The 14,631-nt window shown below is 39.7% G+C and overlaps 1 protein-coding gene across 1 annotated transcript in view; it reads right to left on the bottom strand.

Annotated features, from left to right (window-relative positions):
• The window catches only part of col27a1a (collagen, type XXVII, alpha 1a), a 115,136-nt gene that overhangs the window by 8,060 nt on the left and 92,445 nt on the right, over positions 1 to 14,631 (bottom strand). Inside the window, exons 30-44 of the mRNA XM_034709115.1 lie at positions 12,279 to 12,332; positions 11,552 to 11,605; positions 7,541 to 7,594; positions 7,252 to 7,296; positions 5,481 to 5,525; positions 5,161 to 5,214; positions 2,587 to 2,640; positions 2,213 to 2,266; positions 2,035 to 2,088; positions 1,881 to 1,934; positions 1,641 to 1,748; positions 1,471 to 1,524; positions 1,279 to 1,386; positions 551 to 604; positions 405 to 458 (exon numbers count right to left, since the gene is read on the bottom strand). Coding sequence (XP_034565006.1) covers positions 405 to 458; positions 551 to 604; positions 1,279 to 1,386; positions 1,471 to 1,524; positions 1,641 to 1,748; positions 1,881 to 1,934; positions 2,035 to 2,088; positions 2,213 to 2,266; positions 2,587 to 2,640; positions 5,161 to 5,214; positions 5,481 to 5,525; positions 7,252 to 7,296; positions 7,541 to 7,594; positions 11,552 to 11,605; positions 12,279 to 12,332 — 900 coding nt within the window. The remainder of the gene's footprint in view (positions 1 to 404; positions 459 to 550; positions 605 to 1,278; positions 1,387 to 1,470; positions 1,525 to 1,640; positions 1,749 to 1,880; positions 1,935 to 2,034; positions 2,089 to 2,212; positions 2,267 to 2,586; positions 2,641 to 5,160; positions 5,215 to 5,480; positions 5,526 to 7,251; positions 7,297 to 7,540; positions 7,595 to 11,551; positions 11,606 to 12,278; positions 12,333 to 14,631) is intronic.

Genomic DNA, 14,631 nt, shown 5'->3' with positions numbered 1-14,631 from the left:
ACCTTTTTGTTAAGGAGTTTATTTGCGTGTGCTTTTCTGTTTTATGATTACACATAACTATTTATTATGTGATACAGCATCAATCTGACACTCTCTGTTCATGTAGAACCAACTTCTTCTGCCTGTGTGCTACATAAAAGGTGTATTTTATTAACAATGAGCTGTTTTTAATGAAGGCAAAAAAGGTTTATATCAAAGTTGATCAATATAAGCGGCTTGAAGTGGGAGAGGTGCATTGTGGGATGCTATCTTCCAAACATTATAAAAACCATTGGTGTTACGGATCTACTTTCAGGTGACTTTTGGTGGATCCAAACTGGTTCTGGGACGTGCTGGAAAAAGATACTGGAAATAAGGAGGAATAATATAAGATTGGTGTTACACATAAAGTAAAAGAGGTGTACCTTTTCACCTTTTGGTCCTGAAGACCCCATGGGGCCCTGTGGTCCCTGATGGCCCTGCAAAGAAGGACAGCGAAAACCACAACAGGCTTATTTAAAACTGAGTGTCCCTCCAATGCAGACTTTTACTTAAATGAAGGTCATCTTACCTCATAACCTGCAAGACCAGTTTCCCCTTGTTGACCCATCCGACCAGGAGCTCCCTGAAGAGAAGAAATAGTCTGTCTTTAGTCTGCTTGTAATTTAAAAATAAATTATATTTATGCTTGTTACTTAGCTGTTTTAAGTATCTAATTCTGATTAATCATTACACATCAATTATTGGTAATGGAGAACAAACAAAAGGACTGAGCTATACAAATAGAGACTGACTGATTGATGACACAATAACTGATGGCTATGAGAGATATCTACATAAATGAAGACGTTGAATGATGCTAACACTTGACGTCACACAGTATGGGATAGAGTGGTGTCAAAGGACAGATAAATGGAAAGGGAAGTCACAGACTCTGGCAATGACTCAATCAGTCGTAACATCTAGGTTAGCTCATTTTAAGGAGTGTACAGTGGTTAAACTGTGCACCCCATATACAGAGGTTATTGTCCTTTTCTCAACTCCCAGCCTATGCTCCCACCTTGTTCCTTTGCTGCATGTCTACCCCCAGTCTCCTCTCCCAACTATTCCCTGTCACTCTCCAGCTAACTATCAAATACAGACAAACAGTTATTGATAAATTAAGTAAATAGCTGTGAAATAATAATGCATAGTAAGCGGGTTGTAATAGTGAGGGAGCACCATCAAGGTTACACAATCTGCTACAGCAACCTGCTCACTATACATGATCCCTCTCCTAACATTACTGTTCCACTTTACCACGTGTCCGATAGTTCCTCTGGATCCCTTCTGCCCATCAAATCCTGGTGGTCCAATCTTCCCCACAGTCCCAGTCTCCCCGAGGTGTCCTATATGACCTTTGGCACCCTAATTATACACAAAAGATTATTCACAAAATGGCAGATCACAGAGCATTTTTATGTCGTTGTCCAAATATGAATATGTGAATACCTTTGAGCCCAATTTGCCTCTTTCCCCAATTTTGCCAGGTTTCCCTTCTGGACCCTTTAGAGAGGAAACAAAATGAAGAAACAGCTTGAGTCAGGCTTTAAGGTCTGTGATGGCCTGGAACATTTAGAAATATGGAAGTATTCATATTTCCACAAAGATGGACTACTTACTCTGACGCCAGTGAGGCCAGGACTTCCAGGCATACCCTCCTTTCCCTTTAGCCCAGTTTCACCTTTTTCCCCTTGGTCGCCCTCCTGACCCATGTCGCCTTTGTCACCCTGAACACATGCACATAAAACAAAAGCACATTTAAGTTTCACTCACCTATTTGAACAAAAAAAAAGCAGATTGAGATCTTGAGTTAACTAAATGTCAAAGTTTTGGAGACAGCTTCGGGAAAATCATGTCACCTTGGCTCCATCTGGACCAGCTGCACCAGCTTCTCCTTCCAGGCCTGGCTCTCCCTGTTATCACACACATGCAAAGTTTAACAGAATGACCAGCTCCACCTGGGAGGAAAGCAAAATACTCTATTGTTTGAAATAGTTGAGAAGATAAACTCACCCGTGGCCCAATCAGTCCCTGCTCTCCGATGTTCCCAACAGCTCCAATGGCTCCCTAAATAACAAACACAGACACAACATGAGCATCACAACATGGACATAATGTTGTTTGCCTGTTTTATATCAATCAATGAGTGTAATCAAATAAGGCATGCAATAGTTTATATAACACCTCTCACCTTCTCGCCTGGCTCGCCTGGCAGTCCTGGTTCTCCCACCTTGCCTGGAGGACCCTGTAGAAATAATGGAGCGTAAAATGTTGGATGACTTTTGATAAAAACGAACAGCTTAGACTCTGTTGAAGTACATTTAAACAACATGTCTGTTCCAATAATTCACTCATTCAGACACCTTTGGAGTATATGCGTTTTAGTTAAATTGGACAGATGACATCTAATTAGCGGTGAAAGGGATGAACACCACATGTCATATATCTAAACATTTAGTCTTCACAGTACTGTTAGAGTGTGTGTGTGTGTGTGTGTGTGTGTGTGTGTGTGTGTGTGTCTAAATGGACACCATATGTCTGAGTGTTTCTTTCCAAAACACTCACCTTATGACCAATCTCTCCCAACAGTCCAACCGTCCCTGGCGGCCCTGGTGGTCCCTTGAATATGACGATACAAATAAAGGAGCATTAATCAGAGTAGAAACTAGATGCAGATATGACTTAACAAGCAGAAACAATAGATAGAATAGAAATCTTTGGCTAATGTCGATTGTGGATGAGAAAACGGTGCATAAATCAGTATCATCTGTCCAGAGTTTGGCTCTGGCTCACCAATCAAGTTTATAAAACACTGATGTGTTGCTGTAAATACTCCTCAGTCTGATTCTGAGTGTGTATGATTTGTGTTTGCTCCCTGTGAGACTTCCTCTCCTCACAAAAGCTTTAAGAAAACTCCCCGTGCATACTTTTTGTCGTCTTATGCTAGTTTAACCCAGCAAAGTTTCACATTATCATTATTATTTTGGTTCTTTTTTCTTCTTATTGTTGTTGTTTTTTTGTTGATATTTAGTGAATAACTTTGTGACCAATTCTGTGAAAGTTGCTTCACCAGATAACCTTTACTTACACTTGACCTCAGTTTTTTGTTGTTGTCTTATAAGAAGTTTTCACTGCTGACAACGTCTGCTGTTTTTTAACATATCTCACAGGGCAAGATTTGTTTTACCAGCACCTGGTAACAATGCTTTCTTCTTCTTTTGTCATTAACTGGCATCAAGAAAACAGCTTTTAGATGGACCATGGCCACCGTGTGGCGGTTGTACAATATTACAGCCTTCCTCTGGTAAATAATATAAAGATATTTTTTCAGGAAGAGAACACTCACATGAACAATTTGACTTTGTATTGATTTAAGACAATTTGAACATCAAAAATTATGACTCATCTCTAATTTTCAACATTGCATTTTAGCATTATTTAATATTAATTTGACAAGGGGGACACAATGATATACTTCCAATGCAGTGCATGACACTGATGTAAGGCACAGATAGATTATAGCTTTTGATCAACTCTATCCATAGGTGGTCTGGTGTCTAGAAAACTCTACCTTACCACTCTATCCTCTCAATTTGGATTGTATATTTGAGATTGTACATATACATTTGGATACTTTTATGACTGAATAGTTTTAATGTTGCCATCTGGCTTCCTTTCTCATTTTAGTGCTGCTAATTAAGGCTGTCATCTCTTATGTGTTAATGTGATTAAAGGTACAATGTGGAGAAATGTAAATATATATCTAGCAGTCAGATTATGGACTTCAATTGCAAGCTATTATGTCCCTTTTGGCGCCCCTTAGTAACGCTGCTGCAGTGTCTCCCTGCTTGTGACTGCTGCTGTGATGGAAAATAACATCACCAGTGTGCTTTGAATGGTGTGTTTCACTTTCAAAAACTGTTGTACAGCTTAGTTGACAAGTCAGGAGTAATATTCACTTTGTGTCAAACCAAATTAAAACATCACAAATGTAAAACAGTGTTATCCTTTCGAAAAAAACAAACAAACACTGTGTTTAACAGAACAAGTACCTTACAGCTGTATCCTAGCTCTAAGTCATGGATTCAGACCACACTGGTGTAGCAGTGCAGCATTTATAGACTAATGGATGTATAAGTCTAGATTTTTAATTCCCAAATCAAGACACTGGTAAGAATGGCTTCAAATTGTTTATATAGACTTGAAAACTGTTTGGAAATGCAAAATACAAGATTATTAAGTGTGATTCAAAATGTGATTGATTGAAATGTACCATTGAAATTCAGCAATTAATTGTCATTTAAACAATCAAATTATTTGAAACAGATTTTTTCTTCTGTTTAAATGTCACTTCATTTTGTACTTTTGTACTCTGTAATTTCCAGAAGTGTTTATTCCAGTAAAGTAAAAGATCAATGTTCATTTCAAAGAGACAAAGCAATATCCTGCCATTAGTTCACACTAATTTAAACAAAGTAATAAATGTCTAATGTTAGACTAACTGAGCCAAACTCTGTGCATGAAAACAAACTGTATTTTAGAGTTCTGCCTCTGTTAGCACTTATAAATTCAAACCACATGAAGGCCTTCAACTCTTTTATAGGAATGGTTTAAACCATCATGGCAATAATCACATACATTTTCCCTGCAAGTTCAGCACTTTAACACCTCTGTTAATAATCTGCTCCTACTTTAAAAACATCCATTTAATCCTTCCACCAGCACGCGAGCAGTTCACTCTCCTGCCTCTACAGAACAGATGCACGCAGGATGAGACAATTCCCTGGCTGCTGTGGAGGAAACATTTAATACAGGCGAATATACACTCTTAATAAACTCCAAAATGTGTCTCATAAACTTTCACTTGGCCGTGATATTATGGACCTGGGCAGAGAGGACAAGTGTGCTGTTTTTTTGCCAAAGACAAGCTCATAAAAGTGCTGAGCATGGTTATGAAAAATGAAGAGGAAAAGTTTGATGAGCTAATTTAAGAGTACTGTAAAAGTTTTTTTTTTGCCAGCATAGAAAAAGGAAGGAAAAGGGAAAAGAAGGTAGATTAGGGGAAAAGTGCTGAGAAGATGAGAAGATGAGAAGAAGTCAATATCTATGTGGATAGAAATAAGAAATGGAGGGTCATACCGGCTCGCCTGGTATTCCCTTGTCCCCTGGAGGTCCTGAAGGCCCTTGGATACCCTGGATACGGATGATTAAGTGAGCATTACATACATGTAACAATAAATGCTGAAACATCACTCACACCCATAAGAATCTTGCCTTTATTCATCTTTTGCAGGATTTATATCAGACACAGCAGGTCAAACATTCAAATGATCCCTTAGTGCACACTCTACAGTATATACCTGTTACTTACTGTACTTAACTGTATAATATAAAGCTTTTTGTTATGTATTAGTCTTTGCATTTCAGTCTTTAGTATCTACATTATGCTTTGTACTCACAGAAAAACCTTTGGGTCCAGTTTCTCCCGACTCTCCGATCTTCCCCTGCAGAGAAAGAGCGACAGGAAGAGTACGAAAGACAAGATCAGTTAAATCAGTGTTAATTTACATAACGATCTATGACTCCCCAAGACTGAAATACTTCTAGATTAAATCGTATATTCTTCCAGGTTTACAGTGAATTACTGTAAAATCTGAATATAAGTACAGAAGAGGTTATCTGTTTTTCAGGGGCTTGCAGAGGGAGAAAAGTTTAAACTGTCTTTCTGATTAAGCAATGTGAAGTTTCTATGCAGATGTGTTGCTCTCTCTAGCACCATCCGATTTTGCCATCATGTTAGCTACCAGTACTCTCATTGAGCTCAGTTTACAGTATCATTGATAGTTATGTATGAACAGACCCACTGCCTGCGGCTAACAAGCAGAGCCTGCCATCCCTCCTCCGCTGGTCACCTGTTGTCTTATTAGGAGGAGTCTTTTCTATCAAACCAGCACTCCACAAGGTTAACTTACTTATCCATAATTTAATCGTATACCGTGGTTTTCATAAAATGCATATTTATGACATAGGGAGGGAGAAAAGCGTCACAAAACGACTGTTCTGCATTGCTATGTATGCAGCATGCTTTGTGCATTGAAGAACTCACTTGCTTCATCTTTTGGGTAAAATACAGTAGCACAATAACCCATCTCTCCCTGCATCTTATACTGGCATACTAGTTGCCCAATTCTTACGGTACGGTGCTTATGTTTGTTTGATAATGTCTGCGTATTGGATCAAGAACTTTTTATAACTTTGGCTACATGTTTGGAGGTTTTATTGCTGTGTGTGGTGTGTTTAATGAACATCATGTCTATGTTTCATTAAATCAGTTTATGCATGTTAGGTCTGCGTCAGGCAGAAACCTTGTATCTTCAAAACCTCTACTTTCCAGGACGTTAAAAAAACCCAACAGTTTTTAACATGACTAAACACTGCATGAAATTCAACCACATGTTTCTTTTAAAACTACTTTTTATGTATTGAATTTAAGAAAGCCTACTGGGGGGCATAAATGAAGATCTGCAGCATTGAATGATGCAAAAATGTTAAAATGATTACATTTGGAGATACAAGGTATCTACCTGATGTTATGCTACCTTTGATCTCATGTTTTAACTGTTTTGTTAGATTTCTTTTAAGTTAAAGCACATGAACATTTTCTTATAATGCATCAAATGAATGCATGTGTTAATACAACTTTCACTTACATGTCTGCACTAGACAATTTCTGCAACACTACAATGGAAAAATGTGCACTATTGTTCAAGACAAAACAAGGAAAGGAAGGAATTCGCTTTATCTTGATTTGTAAGAGGGTGGTGCAAGAGCAAGTGTATTATAAGCTACTGCAACTGCTTTCATTGTCTCCACAACATGTTCTCCATGTACCCCAAAGTTCATGCATAAACACGTACAACAGATTCACATTCATTTCTACTTAATAAGACTATTAAAATTTGCAGCAAAATGTGTATTAGTATTTTTCAGAAGTGGAGTTTAATTCCATCATGTATGAAAATCCATCCCACAGTCAGTCTGTAGAAACCCCCCAAGGAAAGCGGTCCCCTCCAAAGTCATATGTTGTGTCTGACTGCTGGCCTCCTCGCTGCTGGTATCATTTAGGTATTCTAAATCATTCTGATGCCTCGTCCCTCCAGAGGAACACAAGCACATTAAAATATATGAGAGGAAGTAGAGGAAAAGCAGAACAGTACCCCGGTGCTTTACCTGTGGTCCAGGGAAACCTAATTTTCCTGGAGGACCATCAAATCCCTGCAGAGAGAGAGAGAGAGAGAGAGAGAGAGAGAGAAGATGAGAAGAGAGAGAGCTGTGAGTTAACACATGACACTTTTTTTTTTTTTTGCACCATATCAATATCCCTTTGCATGCAGGAGGATATATCAGTGTTTCACTATTTAATGCTATTTCCAGGTCTTTACTCCCATGTTTGCACAGTTTGAGTTTATCAAGAAGAAATAGAATCCACACAAAAGCGTAAAAAAGTCAGATTTCTTACCGCCTTGCCCTTCAACCCCATCTCCCCGGTTGGACCGTCAGGCCCGATCGCCCCCTAAAACACAAGACAGCTGTCACTTCACCAACAGAGGTCAGTGTAACACTGCCAAACAGCCATTACTCACTGTATACAAACATCACTATATAGTGCAATGATGCCAACTGTGCATGTTCACTATACATTTCAGGTTAGATTAGAAGATGAGTGATGTGAAAGTGTGTGATGGGGTAAATTTGTGCATATAGGAAGACATCCAGGTGTAAAACATGGCAGTGAACGTGACATTATTTTGATGATAGATCGAGGGCACAGGGTCTAAGCTCCTATTTAAACACATATACAGTCAGAACAGTCTGACTGTTTACATTACATGAATCAAACTGTCAAACATAATCAATCAACAGTGCTTAAAGGCCTCCTAGTTCAGTGAGCAGTGATAATAAACGGGAGCCAGGCAGTGGACCAATAACAAGCATCTGCTTTGCACCTGCACTCCTCTCCTCATCCGTACTGTAGAGGATGCTGGCTCAGTGACACAGGGAAGATCCCCGGTGGCGGATAGTTATCTATGATACTCTGTGGATTGATCTTGGCTAACAGTGGTTATAAATGGTTTTCCCAGGATCATTAATCGAGGAGAAAAGCAGAGAAAACATGACGCAGCCACACAGGAGTGGTTGATGACTGAGCACAGTGGGAGTTTAGCCGCCGCTAGTCGAAGTGCTATAAGCCTATTATACATAGAGCTGGATAAGCAGTGCTCATTAACATTCCTGTCTGGGGTACCTGCTACCCACTGCTTGCGTTTACATAGCCGGATTAGCCGATGTGTAGGGGAAACATTTCACTCTGATCATGCCACAGGAGAAAAAATAACACACTCACTCAGCTATAACTATGCTTCAAAGGTTATTAATTACACTGAATTGCAATAGTTTGTGAAATAAGTGCCTGATCCCTCAAACAGAGTAAAAAAAGAACATCAAGAGGATCCACAAAAACAACTATGCAAACTAGCCAAATAAAAATAATGATCACCAAATGCTGGGAGGGAGCTAATGGGATTAATGTGCTCTTAAATATGGAAATCATTAGCTGAAGATTTGCAGGTCAGACGTCATGAGGAGTTATTTGATACAACGCACGATTAGTCAGATTGGTGATTGCTCTCTACAAATTTGAGTCAGCAACTTCAAAAAGGAGGCTGCGAAAACGGCGTAAACACAAAGAGGCTAAAGTGGCATTAGCTTCCAAGCTAGCACTGATGCCAACATGCAGTCTGCTGCTGCGGTTTCGCGTCTCGTCTCTGATTCCATAATATTTCCATGTTTGAAAAGAGTCCCGTGCCAATGCCTCTGAGAGAGGCCAGATTTTACAGTGCTGTCAACACTGAGGCCTCATGCCAGGTAGCTAACAGCTAGAAGACAAATTTGCGTAGAGTAAATGTTGCGTTCAATCTCATTTGATGTTCAGATTGTTTGTTAAGACTTTAAATCAGCGTATGATTCAAAAAATGGATTATGATTTGCTTTCTGTGACATCCGCCTAAGAAGATTAAGCTTCTTAGCATCTTCTGAATGATGAAGAGAAGCTGAAAATCATCATCCTGGTCTTGTGGAGAGCATATCGTCGTGTGAGACATATGTATGTCTGCATGTCTTTGGTTGCACACATTTTTGTCTCCTGGCTTGCTACACTCAGGTTTCTATGCTTGGACTCCCCAGTATAAGTCATGAGGCAGCAGCAGCAGATTTACTGGCACTGGAAGCTGCTGACATTGGTATTAATTGAAAACACAGCTTGAGACATGAGATGAGTCCAAGCCAACCACAGTGAGGCCCGTCTCCCCTGGATGCCTCTGATAAAGAGGCTCGGTGCTATTCATGCCGCTCTCCAGCTGGCTCGGTGGACTTAGGTGATAAAATATATCTTTTAAAAAACACTTGGATGGTGACAATCTCTGAACTCGACAAGAGGATAAAGATCACACAGAGGCCGAGGTGCCACTTGAAAGCAAATGAAGGCATATATTTAACGGGGTTCTGTTTTACTTTCATCATTAAAGCCATCTGCCCCAGTCTTATTTGATAAATAATAATCTTACTTTCTCTTGGAGTCTGCCTGAAAAATCTTGGAGTCACAAGAATTTATGACCCTTGAGTTGTTCCAGTTGTGATTTATGTGGTTTACATTTTATGTGAGTCATATTTAAACCGCAAAACATCAAGCTATTATAGCTTTGTTTCATCTCACACTAAATAGTCTGGAGTTGTAAAATATATCAGTTTCATAGATGCTACAAAGCCGTAGTTTAAGTCTCAGTGACATCAGCCATTGCTTTCTGAAGAGTATCAAATGATGGCGGGTGCCATATTGGAAATGCTGACGCAACCTGACCATTAATCCAACATACACAGCGACAAAGAGGGGGAGTTGATGCAGGTTTTTACCATCCTATTAGTCAGTCACAATGTGCCCACCTGTCAATCAACTCAACCATGCCCCAAATTATGCAAATGTTTGCACCACTCTTAGCCTTTAAATGATCTTAACCCATTATAAATAAATAAAAATCACCCACCTGCAGAGTGGGCCAACAAAGAAATGAGCTACTTGAAACATTATTGTTAAACAGGTTTGTCAAAATGTAAAATTTTGCTGTAAAATGGGACCAAATGGGGATTTCTTGGATTTTGCAGTCAGCCCCAAGTAGGCATTGGAGAAACTGCAGTTTTTGCACTTCTTCATAGGATGCATTTATTAACACCAGGTCTCCATTTAAATTGAACAATTACTGCCATCTGCTTGTTTTGAGCTTCCTTGACTTATTTAACATTCACTCTAATAGAGTTTTCAGCCACAGCTGTATCGTTTTAAGGATGATATCAACTCAGCAGAACCAGTAATTGGGAAGCAGCAATGATGAATAAGTTTTGTTGACAAGCGAGAGTTTCTGCAAATTTCTACATGAATACAAAATTAAAATCTTAATTTGAATGATTCAGTTTCATTTTCTCATCATATCATCAATCATATGAGTGCAGAAATAATTGGTAAATTAGTAAATTAGTTGTTGATTGTTGAATTAATGATTAATTATTTTCAGTGACCTTAGCAAGACATTTCTTTTTAATAAATGCAAGTTTTTGATTCTAGCTTTTTAAACATTTTTGGGTCTTTTTCCTCTGAATTGCTTAAAATCTTTTGCATCTGACACATAAATACATACATTCATATACATTTCACCCTTTGGCTTTTACAGACCAATTGACTAATTGTTTTCCAAGAAGACTAACAAGGGAATCTTAAATCATATATAGTTCTGTCAATCATTTTGTACACTTTTAAGGAATATAAGACTGACTTGTATTTCCATGGGTAGGTTTAAAAGGTTAGAGGTCTAAAAGCTGTTACTTACTTTTTGTGATAGTATAATACTTGTTTAAGACCTTCTGAAAGGCCAGAGTGCAGAAAAAAACTGATATAAGTGCCTGTAATCCCCAAATAAATCAGGTTTCAACAGTTCACTAAATTAACCTACAAAGCAGCCTCTGAAAGAACCACAAAGCCAGCTCACATTTTCCACCGCAAATGTCATGTGGCCGCACTGACAGCAGGTTCCTCCTATAACGACTAGTCATTGTTCCGTTTATATGGGATATAAAAACGGAGCTGTTTGTTTTTACATCGCTGGAGCTCTCCCAGCAGTTATAATGAGCACTGACTTTTGAAAAGGATGAAGCAGACTCATGCTTTGACTCTAAACCAGACACTGTGTTATGCAAGCAGTCGTGTCCATTAAACACACATGACCTCAGCCCAGAGGCAGGTCTATATCACTTCATTATGTCCATCCGCTGAAGGTTTCCACTGGTTCAACACATTACTGCTAAGCGATGTAAAGCTGCACACTTTTGTAGTTTATGATCTGTTCCTCAGGCAGGGGGCTATGGCATAGTCTGACTGAAAGCTAAGTGGCAAAAGCAGCAGGTGTGAAACTTAAAAACTTACCCGTAGGCCTTTAGGTCCTCTGGTACCAGCAGGCCCGGCCGCTCCAGGAGAGCCCTGATGAACAAAAGGAAAAGGGGGATGAAAAAAGGAGGGTAAGAAAAAATGTAAGGAAAGATAAAACAAAGGTTTACACTGACAGAGCACAGAGCCCCCTGGCTGTTGACCCTGGGGGGCAGCCTGACCTCGAGAGCACACTATGGGGTTTGTTGTTAGATCTGTCACTCACACCAATTAAAGGTCCTGCTCTGGAATCCCGTCCCGCTGCACCCCAGAGCCCCATATTTATGTTTGTTTTGGTGGCTCAGTGGCCCCCACCTTCAACCAAGGCTCAGCTGAAACCTGGCCATGGCAAGGAAACAGTAAAGGGGAAACGGAGGGCAGGGGCAGCTTCTAATTGGTTATAGGTGTTGGGCTTTTGACTGACAGGAGGGTAATGAGGGTTCAGCAGGAGGCTGCCAGCTCTCATAATGATCTGAGAAACATTGGATGTACACCCTGGGTCATAAACACTACATCGTACCATCATCTGGCAGCACTATAAAACATATATTTTTGTACACAGCTATGAAAATCTTCGGGTTGTTTAGTTAATATAGTCTGTCTAGGACACATACACACAAATACCTAAAGGTGATACATTGCTAACTGACAGTAAAGTATCATCTCCAAAAAAATCACAACTCAAAGACGGAGAAAGGGTGAAGTGAAGAAAAGAGGGGTGACTTACTGGTCTTCCTGGTGGTCCTGTAGGCCCAGTTTCACCTGGTGTCCCTGGGTGACCCTATCATATGCACACAGACACAAACACAGGATAAGTTGATTGCAAAAGCAGTAGAAGTAGAGTATATAGGAGAATGTATCATTACAGTGAGGTCCCATATCATGGTTTTTTGAACCTTTTTCAACATGTCCTTGTGGTCTTTCAAGCAAGGTTTTAAATTCAGCTTCAAAAACCTCACAAATTCAGCCTGCAGCATCTCAGTTTCTAACCTCATTATCCTAGTGATCTTAGTGGATGGGGATGCTATAATATTGAGGCTATGTGTTGATTGGCTGTCTGAATCTTGTCTGAGGAAGGAGGCTACAGATCGGTGCAGATGGATGCAGAGGTGGAAAAACACCAAAACAAAATTGGTGAGTTCTCCAGAAGAACCCTCTGTACACATATGATCCAAAGAGAATGTGACCATGAACAGGAGGAGGCAACTGCTGAAGTGTTGCAGCTGTGGGTACAGCCTGTCTCTGAATGATGCTTTAACATTTTAGTGTTATTCCTATTTTCTTGCCTCAGTAGTCCAAGGTAATGGTCCAAGTGGTTGGCACATACAAAATACATCAGATCCAAATGAAACTGTTAAAAGTAAAAAGGCTAGAGGATTACTAAAATATGGAAAATGTGTTTGTCATTATAATGGAAGTTTAAGTTTTAAAAACAAAGTTGGAAGAGAATGCATCTGTTTTAACTAAAGCTCAAAGTAAAATCTATTCCTTTACATGCATACAAATTGAATTCGTTCGAGGAACAAATTGGATTTGAGCCACACACGTGCACTGAGTGCGAACATACATCTGCAGAAATGCTCTTCACTCTGGCAAGTGTGGAAACTTTAACAACAAGAGACGATGGGGGAAAGGAGGCCAGAGCAGACAATTTTATATCAGAAAACATACTGCTTTTGGCTGCTTTTCTTTCCCCTCCTGGTCCTCATTTTCTCGTTGGATCATTTGTGAAGGCATAACTGTGTAATGGGGACCCATTTCAGTCTGACCACTGAGATCAGCTGAGTACAATAAAATCCAACCAATATCTGAACCTGTAGCACAGTAGGCAGCGCTGCTTTCATGCATTATTCATATATGTTGGCAGTATGAGCAGTTAGCGTCAGTTGATGTCTGCTGGTCAGCTCCATTCACTTTGCATGATGCAGTATTTTCCACAGGGTCTGAACCCGTTTTGCAGCTGAGAGAGTGGGACAACAGAGAACTTCCTCATAACTGTGTGAGTGTGTGTGTGTGTGGTTGAGTCCTGAGAGGAATCCAACTGGCTCCCAGCCAGCAGGAAACTTCTCTCTGTTTCAGCAAGAACGATGACTTAATTCTCATGCACTCTGGCCAGAGTACATCAGACGGTCCACTTCAGATAAGACAAAACATGACAGAGAAGCTACTTGCTCTTTCTAAAAGAGCAAGTTTTTTTTAACGACAACAACAGATTAAACCCATGAAATACAACACCTTTGGGTGCACTGGGGTGTCCTGCAGACTGGCGAGAAAATCTGGATTGATTTCTGTAAATGTATCACTCTCCTTTTGTTTTGCCTCTTAAATAATATTGATCTGGATTCCCAACACAGCACACAGACAGCTCATATTAAGGTTACAAATGACCTACTGCTCACCGCTGACTTTCAAGTTTGTTCAATTTTGGCTGATTTCAACTCCACATTCGATACGGTCCACCACGATGCTTTCATAGAAAGCCTTGGAAGGCTTGTTGGTATTAAGGACACTGCTCCTGTATTAGTTCACTCCTTCCCTCCAGCAGATTTCTCTGTTTTATTCTGCATATATGAAGGGAATCATCCTAATCCTCTGCCCCCGTCACGTGGTGTTCCCCAGGGATCAATCCTTGGTCCTTTAGTATTATTCCATTGATGTACTTCCCAGAGTTAGATCATCTTTATATTTAATGTATCTGCACTATCTACGTGTATGTGGATGACGCACAGATTTATGTCAATGATTAACTCATGTGACGTGAACCTAGACACTTCCTTGAAGACATTAAAACAACTACATAGGAATAATCAGTCTAGTCACTGATGGTCTCATGTTTTTGAAGGTCACAAAAAGGCATCAGTTTTAATGTCAGTCTGTTTCATAAAAAAAACTCTTAAAAAACCCTCACAGTAGCTTTAATGTGACTGTGTGCAATATACTTCATATTCTTTCTGTGAAGTATTCTACAGCTCTGAAAAGTGCTTTGCAAATAAAGTGTATCATTATATATCTTTCAAAGCCTGTGTCATTCAGAATTAGGAGTCAGCACCTTCTGTGCCCATTAAACACCCATGGAGGTA

This window comes from Notolabrus celidotus, chromosome 19 (assembly GCF_009762535.1).
Source record: "Notolabrus celidotus isolate fNotCel1 chromosome 19, fNotCel1.pri, whole genome shotgun sequence".
Classification (NCBI taxonomy): Eukaryota; Metazoa; Chordata; class Actinopteri; order Labriformes; family Labridae; genus Notolabrus; species Notolabrus celidotus.
Note: the sequence above shows the minus strand (reverse complement) of the source record. Positions and strands in the feature narration are given on the sequence as shown.